Genomic DNA, 27,429 nt, shown 5'->3' with positions numbered 1-27,429 from the left:
ATGTAGGTGCACCTCAGTCACGGGGCTTCACTTTCTCTGTCTGTTTGTTGCCAGCAGCAGTCTCTGTCCTGGTTTCTTCAGCTTTTTCCCCTGGAGTGTTGTCTTTCTATTTAAGGTGGCAATCCCCACTTTTGTCCCCTTTCCCTCCACTCCCCATGTCTTCCTTGAGCCTGCTTCTGCCACCACCTGGGGCCACTGCAGGTCCGGTCCCCAGGCTCCAGCTCCTCCATGGATCCTTCTGCTTCCTGTTCTCGGGTTGTCCGCCAGCACTGCTGTGTCATAGCCAGTGAGGGGGAGGGAGGGTGGAGGACGGGGCTCTGCATGTCTTCCCTGGATTCTCTGCTGTCCACATCAGTGGGCAGCAGCTGGGGGGCCCCTCGGAGGAGGGCCTTGATGTTGTCTTACTTCCCAAGGCCTCTTGGCAAGGTGAACGTATCTCCAGGACCCTTGGCTGCTGTGCAACTACACAGCTAATGGGGGAGGCCCACACCCGCTTCTCCGACCTAGGGAGGCTCTTAGGGCTCACAACACCACATGTAAGAGTTACCCCTGACTCCAGAGGGCTCTCAGTCCAAATGAATGCCCGTTGTAAAAGACGTTTTAGAGTCACTTCCCATCACTTCATTAGAATAGTAGTGAGGTTTCTGCTTGGAATAAGGTGACATTTGCTAATTGAGCCAAACAGATGCCTGGGATACAGCCTTTGGAGCTGAACTGCTCAGGGAGTGAGGTGGAAGTGGGGCAGGCTGTAGGGTGACAAAACGGGGGCTCCCTGGACTCTCAAACTCAAAGCCTTTACTTTGTTCTCAAAACTTGGGTTGCTCTAGATATTTACTGAAGAGTAATGAAGACTTGCATTCATACAAACACATATACACAAATGTTCATTGTAGTATCGTTTGTAATAGGCACAAAGTGGTAACAACCCAGATGCCAATCAGTAAGTGAATGGAAAAACACAGTACAGCCATACAATGGAATGTTCAATATAAGAATGAGATAGTAATACACGTAACCACATGGAGGAATCTCAAAATCATTCTGCTCAGGGAAAGAAAACAAGAAAAAGTTGAATGCTGTATGATTCCACTTACATGAGATTCTAGAAAAATCAGAACTGTAGTGGTAGGAAGTCAATCAGTGATTAAAAGCGGTCAGAGGATTAGGGGAGGAGACTGACTGCAAAGAGGCATGAGGAAACTTTTTTCTTTTCTTTCCTTTTTTTCTTTTTGTGGTGGAGGCACTGGAGGTTGAACCCAGGACCTCCTGGATGCTAAGCATGTGCTCTGCCAGTGAGCTATACCCTACCCCCCACTTCACCGAGGAAACTTTTTTGAGTGAAGGAAATGTCCTGTATCTGATTTTGGTGGAGGCTGTGCAACTGTATACAATTAGCAAAATTCATCAAACTGTACGCTTAAAATGAGTGATTTTATTGTATGTAAATTATGCCTCAATAAAGCTAAAAAATAAAAAGCAACAACTTGATTTGGACCATCATGGAAGACTGTCTGTTTATCTCTAGCCTTTAGCTGTTTGCGTCTCCTCAGGACTCCAGACGTCTTTGATGGGGCACCAAAGTACATTTCAGGGAACTCAGAATGCTCTTTGGATTCTGAGGAGATTTCCTAGAAGTTGGTAATGAGTGTGAGAGAGGCAGAAGCAGACTGAGATGATGTCTTCCTCCACGAGCAGAGCACATGCACTTGTGTGAGAAATGCGTGAGCACTTTCGAGCGTGTGAGGCAAGAGACAGTAAGGGGAGGGGATTTATTTCATAGAATTCCAGAGGGCTTTAAAAGATAAAAGGGGAGAACATGCCTGAGTCAGTCTTACTCACTGATATATCTTCTCCTTGGGTGGAGATCCCAACTGTCTGACTGTCTGGTGAATTCCTGTAAAGTGAGAGTTTTTGTTTTTAACATCTGTCTTCCTCTCCAAGTTGTCTCTCATTCATTCTCCAAGGTAGCCAGCATACACCTGATATCTGGACTTCCCCCGTTCACTTGGGAGACTTGTGGGGAGTGCCTTTTCTAAACCCAGCTCGGTTTTAAGGCTATGTAGATTTGAGTCCTTACGTGGAAAACCTCTGTGCGTGTGTAGTGTTCAGTCGCACCTGGCCACACGGTCTGACTCCAGGTCTTGGCTCTTGTGGAGAGAGGGTGCCCTGGGTGCTTTGATATGAACAGTCAGCCCAGCCTGGAGAATTGCAGGCAGCATTTCAAGTAATAGTACATTAGCTGCTGCCTCCGTTTTTGTGGGGACTTCTCTTTACCACACCCAGTAGATAAAGTGGCCAAGAACGTCTATGTTTACTGCTTTCTGGCATCAAAGCAAAGCCCTTTTGGGTGGTGCTGGAATCAAAAGAGTATTAAAAACATGTTTTTTAGAGCTTAGCATTTTGCATTCAGGATGGGCTCCTGCTCGGTCTAACTTCTTTGCTGCTGACCAAGGTTGAAATAGAGCTAAAGGGTTGTACAACCTTTAAAGTCAGGTTTCCCATAAAGAAGATGTTATTTTTTGGTAACTGACAGCCAGGCTCAGTCGACCTGGCACACACTCTGGTGGGCAGATGTACTTCACTTCTGCTCTTCTTAGGGTGTGGGGTGGCTGTTTAAAGAGGGTGGATATTAATGCTAATCTTTGTGTAGCATAACAGGTTACTACCATTTGCCCTTTTTTATCTGGAAGTTCAAGCAGATATCAGAAGGGAACTGTTTGTGGCTACAGAGATGGTTAAAATCGCCATTATGAACAGAAATGATACTTGGGAAAAAAACTTTCCTTTTAAGAAGGCAAATCAGTCATTTAACCATAACTATTTGTTGAGTTCCTGGGATATACATATATCATATATCACATGCTATGCTGGGTCCTTTGAAATAAAATAAATAGAAGACAGCATCCCTGCATTTAAGAAGCACATTGGGAAGATGTGGAATTAAGTGGAGGCATGGAGAGGTAACCAGTGATGTAAGGACTGGGCATGAGCCCAGGGTGGTACAGGAAACGAGTGGTCCTTGAGGTTGGGGAAGGAAGAGATTGATTCTTTGTGCTAAGGTGACTAGTAGAACTTTAGCTGGGCCTTGAAGTATGAACAGGATTCCAGGAAGTCAGAGAGGAAGAGGAAAAGCCTGAAAGGACATGGGAATGGAAGGGGTTTTTCTTGAGCATTTTCCTTGGTGAGTAAAGGGAGCTAAGCCTGGAGCAGAAATTCAGGGTGGGATTGTGGAGCTCAGGAATGGCGGCTAAAGATGTCAGACCATAGCCTGTAGACCATGGGAGGCTGTCAGTGTTCTGAGCACAGGACAAAGGCAACATTCTAGGACAATATCAACTGAGGACTCTGTCCAGAGAAAGGATGAGGCGGGTTGCTGGAATTCTCTCTGTAGCGTCCTTCGTGTAGAGTTCTTCCCTTTGACAGATACGTTCTAGAGGATGGAGTGGTTGACTGCAGGGTTTTCACAAGCAGAATGGAACCAAACATTGCAGGAGACTAGCAAATTAGTCTGTTATTAATGTAGAGTCGTGGAAGGTTTTTATCTCACCCACATTATGAATGGGAAGCGGACAGGAATGAAGTTTGGAATCAGGAGGCTCTTGGGTTCCACAAAGGACCATTGTCCCTCTCCTCCAGACCATCCATGTGGGGAATTGTTCAGGACCTGGTTAGTTTTTCGTGATGGCCTTTATCATTAAAATGGTGTGTGATGAAACAAGGCAGGCACCAAAATTCATATCCTTATGAACTCTCTATAATAGCACCCTCCTACTTTGGGGATTTTTAAAGCTAGTCTGAATTCGAATAAACTTTTCTGGATGATGTAAGAGGAGAGTGGATAAAAGGAGTAGATAGGCATTTGGGGAGGGGGCGGGGAGGAGGACTAGGGCTCATGAGATTAGCCAGGGAGGCACAGAAAGTCAAAAGGAAAACAGAGGCCCTAGTGAACCCAGGATATTCTAGAGGAGAACTAGCCTCTGTTAGGGTTTGAAATGGTCAGAATATCTTTTCAGCCTCCTTCATGGTACTGTCTTCTCTAGCCAGAATTTTCTTTTGAGACAGGTGGTTGGTCACTCGGCGTACAGCATGGCTTCTTGTCCCAGACAAGCAGGAGGCCATTTGAGCAGCAGGCAGGGCAGCCGTGTGTTCCCTGCAAAAGAGTAACAGCTTCTAGGAGACTTGGTGGCTTTGGGGAAGAGCTCACAGTGGCAGAAATTCATTAGAAAGTAGGATAGAACTGACTTCCAAAAAACTGGCATGATGTGGATCTGGATGTGCTGTGGGCCACATGACAGAAAGGAAATGGAATGAGAAATGGTGTGACTGACAAGGAGCTTTTGGCCAGCTCCCCAAAGTGAATGTAGTTAGGTATTGCCACTTTATCTTCCTCAAACTCTCTAAACACCAGTTTCATTGGAGTCCAAGACATCCTTTACAAACCTTTTGGTCACCTGTTGTTTATGACCAACAGCAATTTCTTCTATTTCTTTCTTTGAAGATAATTTTGGGTGGTGTGGACTTCAGGCTGTTTTTGATCTTTGGCTATTGGTTTGAAAATATTTTTTGTTATTATTTTCACATCAGCCAAAGCTAGAAAGTTTCACTGAATCCCTCCTGCAATGTGTTTCCTTTCACTGGAGAAGCGAACTATTTACAGCCATAACAGGGTTTACACTGAATTGTATAAGTGATACTGACTTCTGTGTCAGCAAAAAACGAAACAAAAACTGATCATAGATGACATTACCTAAATGACAGTCCCTACGTGTGTCCTTTCTTTCACATTTGCTGTAATCCCGTTATGGCATTGTCCTATTACCTCAAGTACTGTCATCTTTAAATGCTGTCAAATCGTAACTGGATTGCCAAGGACAGAGGAGAGGAATCAGGGAGAAGTCAATGGCGTTTCCCGACACACTGCAGAGATGGGCTTCTTCCCTCTCTCGCAGGTTGAATTCTTGGAGAAATTGTTCAGTTTAAATGATGACTCAGGTGTCTTTTACAGGCTTTGATGAAATAGCCAAGTTTACTCCTCATGTTCCTAGAAGGAAAGAAAGAAATGTTCTCTTTTAACAGCCAATGAGACAGACTCTCCCAGGGTAATGCTAATGTTTCTGCATAGTGAGAATGTGCTGTAAGTATCGTTATTGTGTTTTTAATACCAGGTCAAAAGTAACAGCAGAGAGAGGGCTCTAGCTAAGGGTTTAACATTCAGTTGATCTTGATGACGTTTCCTCAGATTGCTTACGGGACTCCATTTTAGAGATGGGAAAACTGAGTCATAGACTCCTAGAGGTAGACGTCAATGGAAGCTGGAGTCAGAAACATTCTTATCTTGTGTTTATGCCATATGTCCATGTTCCTCTCGTATGTTTAGACCAAATTCTCTTATCCAGATTTCTCATAAAGCGTTCATAAATTTCTAGTCTTCACTTTTCTGCAGCTTTCTTAGGTAGACCAGTTGATGGGGAAATTACTGCATTGAAATTAAGCCTCTTGCTTTTTGCATTCCGTTGCTTATAAATCAGGGAGTGAGAAAATGGTTACTTTGAATGCCTTTATTAAGGCAGGTTTGGCTGCCAGAGAATAGGGCTAAACTGAAGGGAATGGGCTAAGACGTCTTTTTCATGCCTTTTTTTTTTCCACTTTGGGTTTTATAACGGTGTAATTTAGTTTCTCCTTAATCTGATTCTGTATTCATTTTTAAATATATAATGTTGATTAGTATGTTCTATTATTTATAGCCCTCCAGAAGGATCCCAAGGGAAGATAATCTCCATTTGAGAAGATGATTTCCCAATTTCTATACAGATGATGAATAAGTCACTGCCCACTGCACGCCATCTCCCCAGCCCCCACTGAGTTTTCTTCTTACTCTCTGTGTATGGCGTTGTGGGCTGCAGACACCCGAAAACCTGACTGGAGGTGCAACATGGGATGTGCTGACATTAACTTAACATTAGGCAAAAGGACTGCCTAATTGACTTGCAAAATATAGGTTAGGGAGTTTTATGGGATACCAAATTATTTTACTCTTTCTCTGATTAAAAACAAAATATTATATTAAGTAGATCATTATGTGGGGAAAAGGTTATAACTTCATACCCTTAGAGGTATAGCCTGGCTTTCCCCCTCCTGGCCGTTGGCAGAGGCCCAGGACCAGGGACGGATCGGAGGCTGGCAATGCCCTGTTCACAGAACTCTGCAATGTCTGAATAGTTAAGTAAGATTTATGGGAGGGGCGTTTCCCTGAGCTTTGAATTTCCTGAGTCCTTTTGATTCTGATAGAATAGTAATCTTAAAATTAAATATTAATTTGTTTTGATTTCATTTCTGTTAACAGGGAAAGGGGCGAAGACATGAAAGGAGCAATGCTGGGCCAGGTTTGAGAGGCAGGGGACCATCTCAGGCTGCCCGTGAGTGGCGTTCACAGTGGCGTTGAATAGAAATGCCGCTCCGCGAAGGGGTGTGGTCATTTTGAGTCTATGGGCTACTTCTCTGTCATACCATGATGCCTTGGTCAACCATCTAATGCTGTAAAGTTCTTCCTGAAAGAAAGTCCAGACACAGTCCTGATGTTGGGTTGGGCCTTTCATGTGTCTGATAATGATCTACCAGCTAATCTATCATACTGCCCATTTCTCTGCAAAATGTGTGTGTGTGAGAGCACCCACACGAGCGTGCATGTGTAGTCTAAGCATAGGTTTCTTGAATTTCTCACTTACTTCAGTATTTTACTACACATATGTCCCTAAAGTGGACTCTCAGCATTTGGCCACTGTGTTCTCTCTCATCGTGTGGGAGGAAGGCACGGTGCCCAAATTGGAGGTGGGGCGAGGCAGGCTGGTAGAGCTGTGATTGGTGTCTTCGTTTGATGTGTGGGAGAGAGCACGAGTCACAAGGCGTTCTCTGCAAATGAGCCATGGTCTGCCTGCAGAGCAGTGACCTTGAAAGCCCCAGGACCAACCTCCCCAGGATGTCTTGACCTGCGGGCCTTTCAGTCAAGTCCATTTCAGAATGGAGAACAGCTTGGCATTATCCACTCCTCTTGACCTACTGACAGAACAATGCTGTTAGAAACTTTGAGTAGATATGGAAACAGATCCCTAAATATACAAAACAGATCTTATGTGTGTGTGTGTGTGTGTGTGGTGGGGGGCAGGGGGTGGTGAGGAGAGGGAAGGAGAGAACCAGAGCAGAAGTTGGAGAAAGAGAATAGGGGAAAGAAATACTAAAATGTGCAGTCTCATTCCCCAGCTCTCCTGTTGAATTTGAGGATCTGATGTAGCAATATGTGTTTCCAAGAGAAAACAAAGTCATCTGTTGGGCACAGGGGTTTGTCTGGGGGGAGGGGGCCTGGAATTGCTGTGTAACCTTAGGGAAACACTTGCCCTCTCTGGGTTGAGCTCAGCCCATTGTTCACAGAGGGCACTGCTGATATTTATAGACCATGTTTGACAGTCCCGAGTGAAAGACAACTTCACTTCTCACCTCAGAAGAGCAAACGTTGTTTCTCATATCTAGGTTGCTGGGACAGCTTCCTCAGAACCTAATATGGCGGCAGCTTTGTGACGTTGGATGGAGGGTTTTTCTTTTCAAATGACTTGATTTGTTTTTGACACTTTTCACATTATTCCCCAGGTCTAGGTTTTTTCTTAATTTTTCCTCACAGGCAGAATCTAAATGATTCTGGTGGTTGTTGGTGGTGTTTTTCAGTTAACTTAAAGGCACCGAGGGCTTTCCTGGGACTGGTGTCTGGAGGCCAATGACCCAGCTGACAGCAGCAGGATGTTGGGGAGCATGGACCCCCAGTGGGGTTAGCATGGGGGGGGCCCTATGGCCTTGGGATTCTTGCTGGGGTTCCCTCGCTCCACCCTGCCTGGTTGCTGCGACTTCAGCTCATTCTGGGTTTGTGTGAAGGCATCAGTCTGGCCTATGGCATCCTACCGCGTTCCATCCCATTGCATTTCACAAGTCAGCTGCAAGGCCAGGCTCCCATTACCCCCAGCCTCCTGCATTTGTGTGCAAGGACCAAAAGTAAGAATGGGGTCTACTTAGAGGATTGGGCTTTGGCCTGAGACCAGTCCACATGGGAACTCTGGTGGCAACAGATAGCTGTTCTTCCAGGGCTGGCCCTTGGTGGTGGTGGTGAGGGTGTGCAAATAATTTTTATGTTTTTATATTTAAATATGGGTTTCTTTTTTGGCCAAGTCTTAAGTAAGTGCCACAGAGAATTTCTTTTTGGCTTGAACTTGATGAAATTTGGATGAACTTGTTGAAATAAACACAGGTTTACACACACACTCCCCCTTCTGCCCCAGCACATATCCCATAACGAGCTATTCCTAAGTGAGACTTCCTAAAGTTCTTACTTTGCATGGTGATAAGGGCAGAAGACCTCAGCCCCACATGCATTTTGGTTTGAGTTGTTAACCTTTCCTTCCTTCCTCTTCCTTTTTTCTTCCCCTACAAGATCCTCCTTCTCTTAAGAAAAAACAGATGCGCCATGCTGGAAGTATAGACTTGACCTCCACCTCACCAGGTGCAGCTGCTGACCAGCAAAGTAGAATAGGAAATATTGGGGGGGGGGGGAGGATGTAGTTTCTGTTCCACAATCACTGCTGTTTCAATAAAAAGCAACCTGGTTTATCTATAAAACCTACTTCCCTTTCTGGTGAGTGTGACTGTTTTGAATGGCAGAGGACTCTGTTGGAGAAGAAAAGGGAGGGAGGTAAGAGAAGGGAGATGTAGAGAGGACGAAAAGAGGAGAGACAGGTGGAAAGCAGGAGAAAAATGGGAAGAGAGAAGGAAGGAGGGATCAGGGGAAAGAAGAGTGACATTTGAGCTATTTTCAGCTGGAGTGAATGCAGATTTCATCAGGCTTGCTGGCGGTGGGAAAACAGGCTGTGTGGACAGTCACCTTGCCCGTAACTTCCTGCGAAGCGGCCTTGGTGACTGAATTTTTCTGACACTGTCATAGTTTGGACAACCCTGCCAGCTCCTGGAAGGAGAGCCCTACAACTGTCACAGGCGAAGCATCAAAAGCACGCACTGTCGATAGTGACCTGCATTTGCAGAAACTCTGAGGGCTTTCTAATTAACGGAGGAGATCCAAATTAGAGTAAAGCTGTTCGACAAGCCCCCTCACACGCGCTAAGTGTCACGGCGCAGATAATCATTACATCTAACAAGCGCCTGATTTTTAACAGAAGCTATGAGGTGAATTCACTTATAATGGTTCAGTTTCAAGGGGAAAAAAAGCTCCCCCTGCCCTAAAAAAAGAAGGAAGAAAGGTCAACAAGAAGAAAAGAAAATAGGGAAAAAATGGGAAAAATTGGGGGAAAGAGATGAAAAGAGATTTTCACACTAGCGCTTTTGGCAAATGCTCAGGCCCCCCATCCCTGAATTCTTGGCTTCGTTGCTTGCCGGAACATTCAGATACATCTTCTGTTTTAGATTTTCCTTACTGTAATCTGTGCCAGCTCGTTCACTTGGTGTTTCCCGGAGACAAGCCTCCTCTGTGCGTTATTTCTGACCATTGCAGCATTCCACAGGGTCTGAGTTGTTGAAAGCAGTGACCCAAACCGTGACAACTTGAATATTACAATCAAAGCATGTGACATAGACAACAGTTGATTTGGAGAAACCGACTAGGGGCTGAAGAGGACCACAGCTGTCCCCGGGGACTTGCCTGAGATTCCTCGGGGTCTGTCTGAGCTCAGGCCTCCTGACCCCGTCCAGGGCTCTGTGCACAGGGCAGGGGAATTTAAGTCCTGGCTTGAGGCATTGATTTAAACCAGCTTTCAAAGCCCTGAGGGGAGCCAGTCATTTGCGTGTCTTCTTTTCTGGGTCCCCCGTCAAAACCATCTCTCTACATGGGATGCACATCAGAGGAGGAGGGGCTTTAAACTTGGAGGGTTGGCCGACATTGTTCAGGAAGTGCAGTATGAGGAGCAGCACTTCTCTTGTTCCCGTTGATTCTCCCCAAACCACCTACATGATCCTTGCAGTTATTCATGGGAAATAAAATAATATAAATCATGCTGCCTGATTCTTCTCAAACAGTTCACAAAGTAATCACAGGCTGAAGTGCAGGTTTTCTTGCCATGCCTTTATCAGTAAATCAGATTTTGAGCATTTATCAGCAAAAGTTAGATTTAAGCATCATTCCTGTAATGTTTGAAAGGAAGAAGATTTGTTTCGGTGGGGATGCTGCCAATCAGTGATCTTCCAGCTTGACTCTGCTATCAATTATTGCTGCAATTATTTGTCTAGTTGGATATTTAAAATGTCATCAGAAAGAGATGATTACATATTCCAGAAAGCGAGGCACTGTATAATCAGATGAACTGAATCCAGTTAAATGTAGTGTGGTACCAACCTGTCCTTCAAAGTAGAATTCTTGAGCTACCACCGAAGCAGCAGCCTTCTGCCCGGTTTTCAGGAAGCTGATCTTAACCTTGGGATGCAGCGTGCTGCCAGGGTCGGGTGATACTCAATTATGGGAAACTTTCCAAGTCTGAAAATGGAATTGCTCCTTCAGATACATGAGAAGTGCATTTTGGTTATCTCATTCAATTCATCTGCAAATCTATAAATAAGAAGTCCCTCTATTCTTCTTGCTTCCTGTGGATTTAAATGCCAAATCCTGATTTGTGGCAAAGTTGTCACATGCCCCTTTTCCCACTCTCTGCCTGGTGCCCAGGATCTAAGCAGTGGCAGTAGAAATTACAACTGTTTGGAAGCCAAGAAAAAGCTCCATTTCTCACTTTTCTCCAATTCCGGATATTCTCGGCCCTGCTCCATCCATCAGCCTTCTCCCCACACACCTCCTCCACCACACACCCTCCTTCTGTCCTCACCACCAACAGGAAACAAATACAGCTCCAAATTTTCTTTTTTTTTTTTTTTACGGAGGAAAAGAAACCACAACCTGAACAAATAACAAAAAAGCTCCAACCAAACTAAACTCTCTACTTAGAATGATTCCAAATGTTCTAAACTTAAAGAAATCCCCCCTTGACAGGTCTGCCCTCCTCTCTGGATGTCAGGAGTACCCCTGAGGGACGGGATGGTAGATCTGAAAGTGATAGCAAGTCCTCAGCTGGAAAACAGTCCATCCCCATTTTTTTTTTATTATTTTGACACCAAGATTAGAACCAACTAGAGGTTCTGGAAATGTTTTCTTTATCTAGATGGGTTTCATGGGTTCAAGAATTTTCTACGGGGCTTTTCCCAGTTCTATTCCCAAAGAACTCTTATGCTGAGCTCTTATGATTCCAGAACTCCGTGGTGTTCAGAAGGCTCTCCCAGCATAACATAAAAATTTTTGAGGAGGGGAGAATCTGTTAGAAAATTAATCTTATCTGTTGGGGTGGAGGAGGAAGAACTTTTGTAACATAGGAGCCCTAGGTTGTATGTGCCCGAGCGTGTGGCAGAAAGATGTAGGGGCTGGAGCAACCAAAAAAATGACTTAAAAAAGATCACCACCCATTGAAAAGGAGAAGAAATATTGCCTCTGCTGCAGTCATCCCTTGTCACCGTTGTCCCTCTCCTTCAGTGGCCGTGCTAAGTTTCTTCACCTTGCGTGGGTTTCCCTGCCAGGCCCTGCAGCTTGGGGTGACCTGGGTCAACTGACCACACTGTCCTATTAAGGGGCAGAAATTGCTTTGAGCCTTGAAAACAGGTTATAGCTTTTGGTGAGTGAGGTGAAGTGTGTGATGATCACAAAACCGAGGTGTGAAGGGCCAGGTTTGGCTCTTGGGAGACAGGGGGGGGGGGGCAGAGTTCTGAATGTTTTTGCTTTTCCTGGAATCCCTGCCTCATTTCTGTTTTCAGAGTGTACGTATTTCTCTCCTCACATCCTCCTGCACGTCCCAAGCAGCGGCAGGGGCCTGGGCTTGGGCTGGGGCCTGGGCCTCTGGCTGGGCAGCGACATGCCAGTCATTCAGCTGGGAAGCCCTGTTCTGGAAGGCTTCACACTGTCTCTTCTCTGGGCCTCCACCGGGCCGTGCCAGGGTCTGGTGCAGCTTGGGGGATGAGGTGTGGGCTGCTGCAGGCATTTTCCTGCATCAGAGGCAGGGAGATAGATGAGGTCACCCAACCAGCCTTCCACGCACCTTCCGTGGCTAGCTTCCTAGCCTTATTTTTAAGCCTTTTAATGGAGCAAAACTATATGTTCTAAGTAGGTTTATTTGAACTGAAGGACTTCACACTGTTCTTTCTCTCAGGACAGAAAGATGGGGGTGTAGGTGGGGGATGAGAATAGAGGAAAGTGTGGGAGATTACTTTAAAAAAAAAAGGAGAGAGAGAGAGGAAAGGGACCCAGACTAGGTAATTGGGACCAATTCATGAGAAGACTTAAGGAAATTTGACATCTATTGTAACTCTTCTAACTGTATAATTACACAGTGTTTGGAAAGTGAATTATTAACCTGATTGTCCATAACGACCATTGAATAAATATACAATCACAGGTTGTCAAAATTGTACAGTGAACCGATGGGCCAGCAGCCACTTTCAAGGGGCTGTAATCATCTCCTGGGTCAAGGCTAACCTGGAGGCACCTTGGTTAGTGAATCATTTACAAGAGAGACCTCAGTGACTCCGGGAATGGAAAGCTCCCCTGGTCACTGCCGGGTCCATGGCAGCTCCTTCCAGCCAGGTCATTTAGAATTGCCCTCGAGGAAGAAAAGTCCACTGAACAGCACTTGATTTACGAGTATTGATGGAGGGGCCCTTTGCCCAGAATGGTGCTGGGTGATGAGAGGTGGACAGTACGGTGTTGGTTCTCGAAAGGCTTGGACTTTAGTTGGGGACGCAGTGGTGGTGGTCACATGGAGCCCTGGACCCAAATGTAGTGTAAGGCTGGGGACAGAGAGTGGGACATCTTTCCCCATCCCAGCCTTTGTCTAACCTGGGGCCTTGCTGCCCCCGGCCCCCTGAGCTTCCTTGCCTCCGCTCTGGGTGCAGGGGGCGGGCATCTCGGTGGGGCCTCCTCCGGGGAAGTCCGCAGCCCGCTCCACGCTGGAGGAGCCGCAGTGTCAGCCAAGAGCCGCAGGCCATAAATGCAAAGTATGGTTTAACAAAAGCAGCTTTTGAGTGAGAAAGCTGAGTGGAGTTGTCCCAACCTGTCAACTTCAGATTTCTTTCCTCCTCCCCATAAATCAAAAAACGGTTGGTGGAAGGGAGGGACAGAAGCGTTTCATTTTCAGATTTTGTAAGAAAATAAAATCAAATCAAAAGAACCTGTCCCACGCTGATACCTTACACGCCAGGTTTGAGCCTGAGGCAAATTTTTGTGGCCATGTAATAAGCCTCTTTAAAATGGTGACAGACCCTTGACTCTTTGCCTTGAATTACATTGATAAAAGACATTTTATTGCGTTAGAGCTGGGGCAGGAGTACAGGATGGTTCTTGCCTGGTCGGCCTCTTTGAAACCACTTCAGCCCTGCTGTCCACACACCCCACCGCCTGACAAGGTTGGAGTGTGATGGTGGTGGAGATCTGTGGGCTGCTGACAGAAGGAGCTTTCTGCCCAGCAGTTGAAAGTTGAGGCTCTGAAAGCAAAAGGATTTCAGCCTGAGGGGCTTATTAGGGAGAGGGGAGCATCTCTGTTCCTGGTGGACCTGAGGGACCTTGACCTGGGTGGCTCTGGGTCGGTCTCACGGCTGGGACTGCATGGAAATAGAGTGTCACTGGTAACTCATTTCCCAGGCAGCCTTAGATTCAGAACAGGAAACGACCCTGGGGACTCCCCTGTAGTGTGGGGGCCTCCTTGATGCCTATGTAGAGGGGAAAGGGGATTATGGCCCCCATGCCCAGAGAGGCCAGGGCTCCACCAGCTGACACAGTGGACCTGCCCAGAGGGTGGAAAGGATGGTGCGTTCTTGGTTTGAGGTGCTTGGAGGTGTCTGATAACTTTGGGTATTACCCCCATTGAATCCACAGAATTAGTAAACCTGAGAACAGCCAGCAGCACCCACACTGTGGCTGGACTGGGGCCTCATGAATGACTGCAGATTATACATGTGGGCATCTCTCTCTCCCTCTTTCTCTCTCTGTCTTGTTAATTCAGGAAATTCTTTCCAGGTTGGTCAGCGGGATAAATGAAGGATTCAAAATTGGGTAAAATGTCAGGAAAATAACTCTGAAGCCAAGAAAATAGGCCTCCAGTAAATAGGCTGTGCCTGCCTCTCCTTTGTTGTGTGGGGCTCTGTCAGAGAGGTTAGGGCCGAGGCAGGAGCTCAGAGGAGGAAGGTGCTGAGGGACTGAGCAGACGGCAGCAGAAGTTGGAGGAGCCTGTGGGCGGGCAGAGGCCTGTTTCTGAAAGAAGAACTTGCTGCTGTGGGACGAGGCCTGGCCTCGCAGCCCCAGAGCTCTCCTTGATTCAATCTCACCTCAGGCGAGAGGGCAGCCTAGTTTTGTTCCTGAAGAAATGTCAGAGCCTGACCTGCTAGACCATTTTTTTTTTTTAAGTTTGTAGAGCTTTGAAGCCTTAAATTAGTTCTCATAATTTCCGAGCAGTTCTGTATTAACCATAAGACATAATAGGTTTTAATTCTGGAAAATGGCCAGTTCTGGTTCTAAGAATCTCTTGGCCAAGATGGTCACAGAGTGTTAGGCCTGTAGCGTGCGCCTCCCCCGCTTCTCCGGACGCTCACACGTCACTTTATAGTCCCAGGAAGGCAAGTGGTTACCTATAAGCTGCTGTAGGACTATGCCCAGACACTCTGCCTCAGCCCACCTGGAGGGCTTCCAAGGTGAGCGGTGAGGAGGGCAAAGCTTGGTCCCCAAGAAGGTGGGCAGGACTCTGAGTTCCAGCCCTGCCCTCACTACCTGCTGCAGGATGCCTCTGAGATCTTCCATCACCTGGGCAGGTGAAGAGAACACCTTCCCTCATCCCACAGGGTGACTGGGAGTCAGAATGTGAGGAGAAGGCTTTGGGAAGAAGATAAAGTCCTTCACGGGCCGGGATGTAGTTTCTTAAGAAGGACCAGTCTTGGAGGCCTAACAGGGCCTTCCTGGGGATACCCATACTTCTGGGCCGTTTTCCTTTGAAGGGCTGCACACAGCAGTCCAAAAACTTGTTCCAGCTCTCTGGGCCTGCTCACATCTACTAACCACGCCTCTCCCATCCAGCAGCACCACTGCCCCCACCCCACCGACTTCCTCCTTCGCAAGGCCCAGGAACGCCTGAAAACATTAGGGGTCTTCTTGTAAGTGCCAAGCTTGGTTTTCTTAAGCCTATTCTGTTATTTTCTTGAGACTGATGAAAATGGTGATATGGGGGCATAAATTACGTTTGTTGTGAGTTGACAGATAAAAAGGCTCGGGGTGGCCTCTTCAGAGTAATTTGGGAGTTGCATGTTCTGCTTGCTTTGATAGAGAAGTCCTTCTCTGCCCTGGCTGGTGTTATCAGAATTAAACGTTTGCTGAGCAAATGGTCAGTCTCCTGGGGTCCACCTTTGCAGCTCAAATGCCTTTCTGCCCTCAGTTAAGATACTCATCCCACTCTCCTCCAGTCACTGAATCCTTAGATCGGGAGGAACTCAAGTGTAGTTGTCAAAGCTTTGCAGGTGTCTGGGGCTATGATCTCTCCATTCTTTCCTTCTTTTCTCCTTGGGGTAGGGAGGTGTGAGTGGGGTCTGTGAATACGTGTTCAGGACTTCAGTTTCTTTCATTCTTCACCCCTTCTTCTAACCACGGGGGGGTACTGCGGTTGAGCCCCATTTTAAGAAAGCCCAAGATACATCAAAATCTCATCAATGGAAACTGATAAATTAGAGGGTGATTTTTCACATTACAGAAAGATTGTTAACTTTTCAAAAGGTTTCCGCCACGGGGTTCCTTTAAATAGTGACCTCCCCCACTGAATTTAAAGTGTTTGTTTACAGATCATTAACTACTTGACAGAGAGGTTGGGGAGGGGGGTGGAGGAAGAAGCACTTGAAAGGTAAAAGTGTTAGAAGCCCTGCCAGTTTTCGATGAGCCTGGAAGGGTGATGAAACATCCCTGAAATTACGTCCGTTAGCAAATGTGATTCAGTTTACAGAAATTCAGTTTACACACGGCTTTCCAGGAACCCTTCAGTTGGCTGAGGCAGGGACCACAGGACTCTGGGGCCTTGCCTCCTTTGGGGTGGCTGGGAGAGGACTCTGGCTTTTCTTAGAGCCCTGTGCGTGCCCTTGTGTGCCAGTGGGTGCCAGGCTCTGGTATGAGGCCGAGCTTTGCCACCAGCCTTCTGGCACGGGCAGCAGTGACCTTTCCCCTTGACATTTAGCCTGAGTTTGTGGGAAGTTTCTTCCTGGTTCTCTCTGACCTTCAGTCTTTTTGGCTCAGGACCCACCTTGGTTTCCTCCTTGAAGCTCAGACAGGTGAGCTTTGCAAAATCTACCACCAGGCGTACACTCTGAGTCTAAGAATTAGCCTGGATAGCAGACCCAGCCCACACTGGCCTGTAGGTTTCTTCTTATTCCTGCAAGGTCACAAGGGGCATAGGCTCATCCTGACCAGCTTCTAGGATGGCCCATAGTAGGTCTCTTAACTGCAACCAAGACTCCTGCCCTTGATCTAGTTGGTCTCAAGGAGACTCAGACTGGCCTGGGAGAGAGAGGTCCCATCTCATCCAGTCTTCTCTTTAAAGAGAGAAAACGTGGGGCCAGAAAGGGGAAGAGGTTTACTCAGGGTCAGGCATAGCTGGTGAATGGGCAGAGCTGGGATTGAAGAACTAAAATTTCTGATTTTGTTCTAACAGTCTCTGCAGAGGAATGAGACCCCAAAGGAAGAAAGGAGCCTGGAGAGAGGTTCAGTGGGACCCATGAATGAATGCATTGGGCAAGACCTCTTTAAAAGTAGTTCCCAAATTCCCCCAAATAATCTGAAAAATGACGTCAGGTGGAGGCAGGCCTGTGCACACACACATATGCTCCCTCACACCCCACCGCACACATGAAATCCTCTGGTGAGGACTCAGAGCAGGAGTTAGGTTACCCCTGCCCTCCCTGTGGCTTTGAAGAGAAGAAAGCGGGGAATTTTGGAGGGAAGGTCAAGTTGACGATTGAAGAGACATAGCAGTATAGGAAAATCTCCACCTTTCTCGCATAGTCATTTGTTGAAAATGTGTCAGCAAGTACAAGCCCATCTTAAACTGGCAACAGTACATCTGAAATAGATTATTTAAGCCAGGGAAGTAGTATTGCAAGGGAGAACATGGCTATCAACACTTGTTTGTCTGACTCAGAGGAATAAAACACAGTGAATTCTGCCTTAGCAGACCATGCACCATTCATCAGGGAGACAAACAATCCAGGTCGGGGTGGGGTGGGGCAGGACAGGTGAACTTTCATAGTTTCACCAGCGTACGCATGGCTGTGTCCCTTATTGAAAGAAAATGTGATGTTTGAAAATGTGAAGCTGTGAAAGCTGAAGACTTCACAGAAGTCCTCAGAAGGTTTAGTTAGATGACTGTATGCTCTGTTGTCAACCGAATGGATTGGTGTGCGATATTTTCATTTAAATGTACTACCTATTGGGCCCCATTTGCTCTGTGTACACCTCGAGCTTTGCTTCTCTCTGGGTACCCATTCCTGCTTTTTCTTTTGTCTAGAAAGACCTTCCTCTTGGCTTTCCAGATCCAGTTCCTAAGTTACCTCTTCCCTAAAGCCACTCTTCTCCCTTCCAAATGGAAGTAATTTGTCTTCCTTTGAGTTTCCATTGCATTTAATCTGTACCTCTCTTATGGCACACTTTATACTTTGGGGCAGAGCCATTTCTTTCCAGGCCTGTCTTCTCTACTAGACGAAGGCTCCTGTAGGGAAGGCTGTGTCTGAGTTTTCTTTGGTTGCCCACAGAGGTTAGTCCATTACTTTGGGCATTATAAGTACTCTGTAAATAGTTGTTGAATGAATGCGTGAAAGAATGAATGAATGGAATTTATCCTGGGCACACACGTTTTGCATAGTGAGATACATAGTTAAACGAAGGAAAAAAAAAACTATCCTAAGACAATTTGTCTTTTTATGTAGCTGCCCTTCCAGTCTCCTCAAGAAGTTCCACCATTCTAAGGCAAGAGCTTAAAATGTAATAAAAATTTATCTAATTCACGATCAAGTGAAAATACTTTGGGCCCAGCGCCAAAGAATATTATTGGAGTGAACTTTTTTCAACACCCTAAATTTAACCAGCTGGAATTCTTTTTTTAAGTACCATCCTATTCAACCTTTTGAAATGAAGGATTTGCCTTTTAGTGGGAAATCTGCATTTCAACACAAAGATGGAACACAATGTCTTTGGCTTACTTATTCTTCAGAAAAGCAAGCTCCTTTTTTTTTTTTTTTTGAATTATATGCTTTGCTTATGTTAAAGACGCAGATTGCAGAAAATTTTGTTTAGGCCTGACAGATTGGTGGCTTGCATTTTTTGCATTTTTATAGATAAAGGGGCATGAAAGATGTCATCTCTTCTCCCCACTCATAGAGAGGATGCCTAGGGTGAGAACTCTTAAAAGGTGAAATTGGTAACATACTATTTAGATAATCAAGGCTCCAAGATGACAGAATTTGTTGAAAAAGGGGAGAAAAAGGAGTTTTAAAATGAGTGATTGATGGGGGCCATGAACAAGTTTCAGCAACAAATTTCTGTAGTGTGATGTCTGTAGAATTCTTGCTTGTTTTCATTTATAGAAAGCATCACGATTTGGTAAAATCTTAGCTAGTAAAAAAGCATAGTGATGGGAAACATGCTCATGTAAATGCTCATTTCTAGAACAAAAGAGAATGAGATTTTGACAATATCAGAAGGTTAATTAAGAAGTCTGTGAGGGATGATAAAGTTGGCACATTTCAGTTCAGACTGACACAGCTCGAGACACAGGCGTTGCTAATGTTGACTCCATGATACTCTGATAAGTCACAGAACCTGAAAGATGGGGGCTGCTATCTGACCCTATAAACAGGGTCAAGAGTTAAAGGACATTCAGTGGATATGCTTTCCAGTTAGATAAAGAAGCCTTTTTCCTAGACTACCTGCACTGTTATTTTTGTGATTTGGATCCAGTAATATTGACGGAATTGGAATTAGTTTGTTCAGGGATGCATTTTAAGTGTAGCCTGTAAGTTGGCTATTAGCTGGAGAGTAGGGGGGACCCGAGAATCTTGGAGCTGGAAGGGACAGTAAGGGCCCTTTGTTTTGGCCTGTCACCAATATAGAGATCCCTCCCCATCATGGTGAGCTGTCATCCATTCTTTTCTTGAAGACCCAAGGAGAGTGGGAGGTCACGCTTCACGGGGTAACCCATCCACTTGAGGACAGTTTTTCTTCTTTTGTGCCCCATCTCTTTGGAAGAATAGGGAAGTTATCCAAAAACATGTTTAGGAGAAAAAATACACAAATGCACATATACATGTTAGTGAACAGCAAACATCTATACGTCTATGTGCTCATCTAGAGAGATTTTCATTCCGGGTAAAGTCCGGCTCCCGGAGGAGTCATTCAGTGTGTCAGAAATGATGCTTTGTGCTCAGCCGTTTCAGTACATTTGTAGATCAGCGGTACTACTTATTGGTTGGTAGCCGGTTTATTGGTAGCTGTATGACACACTCAGTGATTAGTTTCAGAGACAAATAGCATGTCATTAATAAAGGAATCTTTAAGATGTACTTGAGGAACCCTAACACTCAGTTTAATGATCTTAAATTCCAAGGATATCCCACCTGGCTTATAGAGATCTGAGTCAAAAGTTGGTCCCAGGCCATATAGAAATGTAAAGTGACCAATGCATAATGTTCAATTCAAACCAGTCCCAATTTGTTGCAGATTTTTAATAAGACCTGAAAAACAAGATTCATTACTTTGTTGTTCAGCCATAAAGAAACATTGCATTATTAGGTTTCTGAGGCCCTAATGCTGGGTCTGGAGGGAACTTTCTGAAGTAGAACAGGTTAAAACACCTTTCATCAGAGGCGTACAGGCATTTGAAAAGATTAATTCAGAAGAGGGCAACACATTTTGAGAGTCCAGAAAGGGAAGCAGGAGTCCCATTCTTGCTGCGTCCGTGCAGCGTGCCACATCTGCATTCGCAAACATTTCCGCTTTTGTGGAAGCAGGGAGGACACCATCTGCCTGACATAAACTGGTCTGAATGTTATGCAAAGAGCGTTCCCTGTTTGATGGAGAGCCTGCTCCTGCTCCCTGTCCTGGTCAGTGAGGGAGGGTGGAATCTTGGGTTCCACACGGAGTGATCCTTAGGAATTTCCCAAGCTTGCTCTGATCCTATGGGAGGTGAGTCCCAGACAGAAGGGACGACGGCCTCCTGGCCAGTGGACCTCTGCCAGGAGAACATCAAAGCTTGCAGCTTCCACGCCTCCCCTGACCCTAAGGTGGCGCTTATGAAACTGGACTGTGCATACGAATCACCTGGAGGGCTTGCTAAACACAGATTCCTGCCCATCACCCCCGAAACCCAGTTTTTGATTCAGGAAGACTAAGGGGGGGCCTGAGACTTCGCGTTTCCCCCAGGCTCCCTGGTGGTGGTGATGCTGATGCTGGGCCTGGCTCTGCCCTCTGAGAACCACTGTCCTGAGCGTACCACCAAGGAAATAAAGAGAGCATAGCCAGACCTTCCGCCTCCCTGCCAGCTGTCCGAGCCCACCTCTCCCTGGGGAGAATGAAAATGCAAGTGGGAGGAGAAGAGGTCCTCAGTCAGGGGCAGCCTGGAAGGGCAGAACTGCTGGTTGAGGGCGATGCTTAGAGGCATTAATTGTGAGACTCGACTCTGCCTAAACCGTGATGAAATAATTGAAAGCATCATAGCAAGAAGTTAAACCCTAGGGAGGCTATTAACAATTTAGCATTTCCAGTTCCTGTGGGAATGTCGATTCTTCTTACCAACGCGAACGTGTTCAGGGACGTGTTCGGCGGGAGAGGCAGCAGTCAGCTGAGGTCCCTCTTGCCTTTGCTTTGACACTCTTCCTGGAGGAAGAGAAATGCAAGCGTGAGTGTCTCACGAAGACAATGTCAGTGGCTTGTTAGGCTGTTAGGAATAGTTTCTCTCTAGCTGTCTGGTTCTGCAGGGGAAGCAGAGGTAGATGATGAAAACATTGGGGGTGAGCCAAGAGACTTAGGAAGCACATCAGGTGTTGTTTTCACATTTTGAAACCAAGTCAGTTCATTTGGACCATTTGAAAGGCCCACTCAACACCTCTGGGCTGGACTCTCCCCCAGGAGAGGTCATTCCTCTGTGTGGGTCAAGGGAAAGAGACCTCTCCTCACTGGCACTTCTTGGGCAGTACAGACCAGGGCAGGAATGGCAGAGAGAAGGAAAGAGATGGATATTCTAGGAAGGAGCACTGGGCGAGGAGTCAGGAGACTAATTCTGGTCTTCCCTTTGTGGTTAACTCCACAAAGTGTGTGGCTGTGGGCCAGTCACTTAATTTCTCAGTTTCCCCACCTGTAAAATGAAGGCATCAGACTTGATGATCTCTGGTTTTTTACAACTCGAAAACCAAAACCAAAACCAAATCATGGTAACCAGATACTCAGATACGCTCCTTGATGAGCCCTTGCCTTGCCCCATGACCTAGTGCTGTGGCGGACTGGGCAGGGCTGCTGTCCCCAGAAGCTCAGCTTGCTTCAGGCCAGTAGGTTAGTAGGCCAATTTGCCAACAGGAGATGCATGCAAGTGGTCAAGGCTGGACGAGGTTAACGGTTCTCCCATTTCTTGCCAGAGGTCTCTCTGAGGCACGTCAGGGTCTCTTCCCAGAGTAAGAGGCAGAGAATTTGAAATGAGACTCTCCCCTTGTGAGAGTCCATGTACTTTGTTGCTTTTAGGCCAGGGTCACAGTACCTCAGTTGTGTGGATCTCCAAAGATAAGGATTTCAGTCTTGGCGACAAACGAACTTATTAAATAGGTGAGGCAAGAACAAGTGTAAAAATGGATTCTCAGATTTCTCGTTGAAAAACACTATGACTAAATCTGTAGTTAATTTTACCCTCTCCTCTCAATTCATGGTACATAGAAGCAGTCACATGAAGACATACTTGTTTTTTACGTCCAATCTTCCCACTTTTGCTGGTTCATTTTGCTTGGGATTAGAGAGGAGGACATGCCTCTGTAGATGGTCTCGGGCTGGGCGGGGTCTCTGTGGCAGCCTCCCTGTGCAGCTGGGTAACAACAGATTTATGCCTGTGTGTGAGAGCTTCCATGAGCAACGCACCATTGTTACCCACCAGGCTCCTCATGAAAGGAAACCTTGTGCCGACTGCCCTGGCTGTTCTTGGCAGCGTGATCTATCGAAGGAGAACAGGATGTATTTTACACTTGAGACCTACTATCCTAGAGTATAACAACAACTCTTCTAAGTGCTCTTAGTATTAAGCTAATGGAAAACACGCTCTGTTTACTCACCATCAAAGTCTGTTTTTCTTCTCTCCCGCCTCCCCCAATCATCACAGACTCCAAGCCTCTAGAGCACACGGAGCGTCCCTGCTCCATCTGTCCTCCCCTCTGTCTCCAGGTTGACCTCTACATGCTTGGTTAGCTCAAGGTGGACTTGGAAAAGCTAGGAACTCACCACATAAGCCATATAATCCCCAGGTTGCACAAACCAAATATTTCCTTTCTCACAAAAATCTCAGTGCTAGAAATGCTTGATTTACTGCTAGATTTATGTTTATTAGTGTGAGAAGTCATTTTTCCTCACCAGAGTGCAGCCTGGAGAAGGTGGGCCACGTTTTCTAGGTGCTTCTATTTTGGGGATGCTGGGTCTCTCCTTGTCTTTGAGTGGTGGGATTCCTCACCCTTCAGTGAGGACTTGGCCAAAGTTATTTTAACCCCGGCCTAATCTTTTCATCCACTGCTTTGTGTTGTAAGAAACCAAGTCTATGTGGAGTACTCCATTGACAGAATTCTAGAGTGTGGCCCAACTAAGTCCTGAAATGCCCAAGGTTCCCCTATCATTGAAGGTGCTGTCATAAATACAGTGTTGGAAGAGGGGGCGGGGGACAGGGGAGGCAGAGCGGGACTCTGTTCTAGAAGAAATGATACACAAATCCACTCATTTCTGGTTAGCATGTTGTTTTTGGCTTGAACTTGTCTATAAGAAAAGTAAATATGCATGTAAACTGGCCTTGCAGATAAATCCCCCTGTTTTACCAGCCTTCCCAACATACGATCAATTTTCCCCTTGCTGCTTACACATCTCTTATAAGACAATAATCAAAGAATAACAAACAAACAAATGAACCGAAGAACCCTCCCCCCACTGCCCCATACCTAGAATAAACCCCCCTTCCCTTTTGTCATAAAAAACCAAAATTAAAAACCAAACAGAACTGTGGGAAAGAACTCACCACTGTTCTTTTGATACAGGGCCTTGGGCCTGGTAACTATCTGCAAGGCTGTTGTAATGATGTTAATCTATTTTAATGGAATTGAAATGTGATATCCTGTGGTTTATGATGCACGTTGTTTATAGCTTCAGTGCTTGATTCTGGGTTTCTTTCACAGATAAACTTCTGCACTGGAGGGGCCTCTCCTCCCCTCGTTCTGCACACGGAGCTCTAATCCCCACGCCCGGGATGAGTGCAGAATATGCCCCGCAGGGTATTTGTAAGTTGAACATTATTTCTTCTACAAATGTTTATATGTGTAGAGATGAGAGTTTCTGGAAATTACCCTTACTTTTTAAGTACTGAAAGGAGTTACTTTCAAAATGTATTGGCATCTGCATATTTATTATTCCATTACTCACTTGGCACTTGCTCCCCTAGTCCATTCTGCCCCAAGTGGCTTTTTTCTCCTCCCCTTTTCTTTCTTTCCTTACTGAAGGCATGGGGCCCATAACAACTCATCCCTGCAGGTCTCCTCCCCAGGGTCTTGTGTGGCTCCATGGCTGGTGACTGCATACACTGTGTGTTCAAGGCCCATTTTATTGTCGGACATTCACTCCCGTGGCCTCATTTGGGACTTTGAATTTATTGCATGGCATACGTCTTTAGCAGAGGCCAGAACCAAAAGGAGTCAAGTTTAGAGTTACTCTAGAGCTGTCCTTATGCATGTTGTATATGCACTTAACATGTATATTTAAACATGGTGTATTTTTATATATGCATGGTACATTACATATGTGCATACATACATAATTTCTACTTGTTTTTCTCCTAGATTTAGAGAAAAATGCACAGTAATGTTGCTAAAATTCAAAGATACCACCCCCACCCACCCCCACCATCACTACCACCATCCAGTTACTTGTCTAAGCCAACCTTTATAGTGGGGAGCTTTTTATGAAATTTAGATTTGTATGTTTATAAAAATGTTTTTGAAAGATGTTGTTTTAGAAGGTAATACAGTTTGCTTCTCTCTGTAGGAATAAATGGCGTGAGTCACGCACAGCTAAAAAGTTGAATGGGGCCGGGGGCAGGGGGCAGTGGGGTTGATTCCACCCTAAACACAAAAAAACCAGGTTCAAGAAAAAAAGAAGTGTGACATCTAATTTGTATCTCAGGAAAATATTTTTATCTTGAAAGTAAATGAAAAAAAAATAATAACCTGTTGTGGAAAGAAAAAAAGGAAGGGAAATTATCATGGAAAGAGAATAATAAAGAGCAAGATGCTGGAGTTGGGGCCTTAAAGGGGACTCGTTTTCGGATGGGAGACAAACTAGACCCAACCATCTGGTGAATGGTGTCTGCAGGGCAGGGCCTGCTCCCTGAGACCAAATTCAAAGCTCGTTGTTTATTTTTGTTAACTCCTAGGTAATCCTAGGTAACAAAGAGTTATTGTGTGAATTTCACAAGCCCTCAAGTCCTGAGGGCTGGGTGGTGCAGGGGTTAAAAGCATCTCCTTTGCCCCTCTCCTCCCCCCAACCCCAAGCTGGGCCAAAGCCTGGGTTAGGTCACCGATTGCAGAGTTTAGGGGGTGGACTCATGGTTTCAAGTCCCTACATGCTGACTGGGTGGGGAGAGCTCTCCGCATTTCGCTGGGGGTGCCTGGGGCTCACACCAGCTGTGGGAACAGAGCCACCCTTGGAGGGAAGGAGGAAGGGAGTAGGGCAGTAGAGGGGAGGGTGGAGCCAGGTGGCCAAGGGCTGCTGCCTGGGAAACAGTTTAGTTCTGTCTTCTTCCCGATCCTCCTGAGGGCAGGGAGTTTTGATTTGAGGGGTGGGACACTAGGAGCCCGATTAGGAGCCCCTGTTTTCTCCCACTTCCAGCAGTGGGAGGGAGCCTAGTTCGCTGATACCCATGCTGGCAGGACCAATTTAGGAGTGACCAGAACAAGGTATGTGGAAATGGGTAGTAGGGCTCCAAAAAGCTCTCTAGCAAACCTGACCCCGGCCCCACTCAGCTGCCTCGACCAGCTGTCCTCGACCTTCAGAGCATTTAGCACTTGCTTTGTGGCCTCCCTGCTGGGTGCACCAGGGTCATGGGCCTTAAAAAAATTGCTCCCTCCTGCCTTCCCCTAACTGAGAACTCCTCTTGGCCTGGGGAGGCCTGGATTCTGCATTCCAGTCTTTTCCCTGGAAGCCCTTGTGTAATAAAAAACCCACATTCGTGTTGGACCTGATAGTTTATGCAGAGCTTTTATATACATTTGTCATTTGAGCCTCACAATTCTTTAAGGAACTGTTTTTTACCTTCATTTTACAGGTAGGAAACCTAAGCCTCAGAGAAATTAAATCACTGTCCCAGAGCCACCAGCTAGTAAACAGTAGAGGCAGGGGTCCTGCATCAGACCTTGCTCTTCCAGGCTTAGATCACATGACTCTTGAGCATTGGTGACAAACTAGAAATGGGGTCATTCCCTCCCATACAATAAAATGAAGTAAAAGCCGTAGGTGAGCTAATAGCTGATTTTAACTGTTTTGATGCCTCAAGTTCCTGTGCTTGGGGCTGGGTCTCCGTTTATTGCTCTAAATCAAAACAATCCCCTCGAATGCCCAATGAGGCTCTCAAATTGAGAAGTTGATTTTCATCAGAGTAAATGAAGAATATTATTATATTTTACACGTCAATAAATCAATGTAGCCCTAATTTTGCCACGCAGGAAATCAATTCTGGTCTTTCTAAACCATCAAAGATGTTATGAACAAAGTAATTTCACAAATTATGGCAAGTAACACATTTATTGATGACTGCAGTTTAGGAATTTAGAATCTGTGAGCACTGTAATATAATATGGTGCACTGGCATGAGCTGAGTGACATACAGATTATATGGTGAAACCGTAATGCATCATTTGCTATTAGTGGACTGGTAATAATTACCAGTTTCAAAGCAGTTCTTTCCATGTAATCTTTAGTCTCAATCGTAACAGCCCTTCTCATTGACATTATGATTACACTAGCTGCCCTCATGATCTAGAATATCTAGTTGATGGGAATACTAAAATGTGGTAGTGAAAACTGTATGTTGTGTGCTCATTATAAGATAAAATGCCATTTTCTCTGACCTGATGTATGAGAGAGAGGGGAGGGTAACAGCACAATGTTAACATATTGTGGCATGATCATATAACTGGCTCTGAAAACAAAATTTTAGGAAGCTCAGGGCAGCAAAATAAAATGGACTTTTCTCATTTAAGTCTGTTTGAAAAGGATACAGATGAGATCCTTGATGTAGTGCTAGAGATTTCAGCATTTATCAATGGCTGCATTCATGGTGCATGCAAAACCAGCATCGCTAATTATGGGTCCAGGCCTGGGCTTCAATAGAATATTATAAGGTAAAATATGATTTAAAGGCATTTGTAGTGATGAAAGTGTTAAGGACTTGCTTCAGCTGACAAATCTCCTTTTTACTTACCCAATTCAGATTGTCAGGCTAAATGTATGATAATAACACAGAGTTCTAGAGAGGCAAAGGAGAAAGCCACAGAGGGTCACGGTAGTTGGAACCAGATAGTTTTTTTCTTGCCTATTTAGGACCCAAGTCATTGTTCAACAACAACAAAAAAATTTATGAAAATACTCTCAATGATGCTTTTTATTTCCCTTTGAAGAGAGGAGGCAAACAAAAATAGGCAGATAATGTGATACTAATGTCAGCATTTTCTTTCAAAATCTTTCTGCCTTTTTTTTCTCCTCCACATTAGGCAAATGTTTGAAACCTAATTTTGGTATCTTATCATCTAATCTTGTTAAAGAGATTTACCCAGGAGTGGGATATATTGAGTGAGATTATAAATGCATTGTAAAGTAAATTACAAGGTCAGGGCAGGGAGTCCATTATTCAGACAAGTGCTTGAGTGAGGCTGGCTTGTTTTGGAACAGGAGTGTTTGGGGCTCCTGTTAAGACGCTGCCAGCTTTTCTTTCTGACTTGCTAAATGGAGGAATCATCAATTGATTAATTTCTCATTCTCACTCTTTAACTCCACGGTGAATTTTTTTCCTTTTTCAAAGGTTACTGGCAAATACTAGCTGTGGCCTT

The 27,429-nt window shown here is 45.5% G+C and overlaps 1 protein-coding gene across 6 annotated transcripts in view; it reads left to right on the top strand.

Moving 5' to 3' along the window:
- Positions 1 to 27,429, top strand: part of BCL11A (BCL11 transcription factor A) — a 98,103-nt gene that overhangs the window by 59,002 nt on the left and 11,672 nt on the right. For all 6 annotated transcript variants that reach the window (XM_010951886.3, XM_045514369.2, XM_010951887.3 and 3 more), the window contains one exon: positions 23,509 to 23,610. In XM_010951886.3, the coding sequence (XP_010950188.2) occupies positions 23,509 to 23,610 (102 nt within the window). The remainder of the gene's footprint in view (positions 1 to 23,508; positions 23,611 to 27,429) is intronic.

Source organism: Camelus bactrianus, chromosome 15, assembly GCF_048773025.1.
Source record: "Camelus bactrianus isolate YW-2024 breed Bactrian camel chromosome 15, ASM4877302v1, whole genome shotgun sequence".
Lineage (NCBI taxonomy): Eukaryota > Metazoa > Chordata > Mammalia > Artiodactyla > Camelidae > Camelus > Camelus bactrianus.
This window is presented reverse-complemented; position numbering and strand designations above follow the sequence as displayed.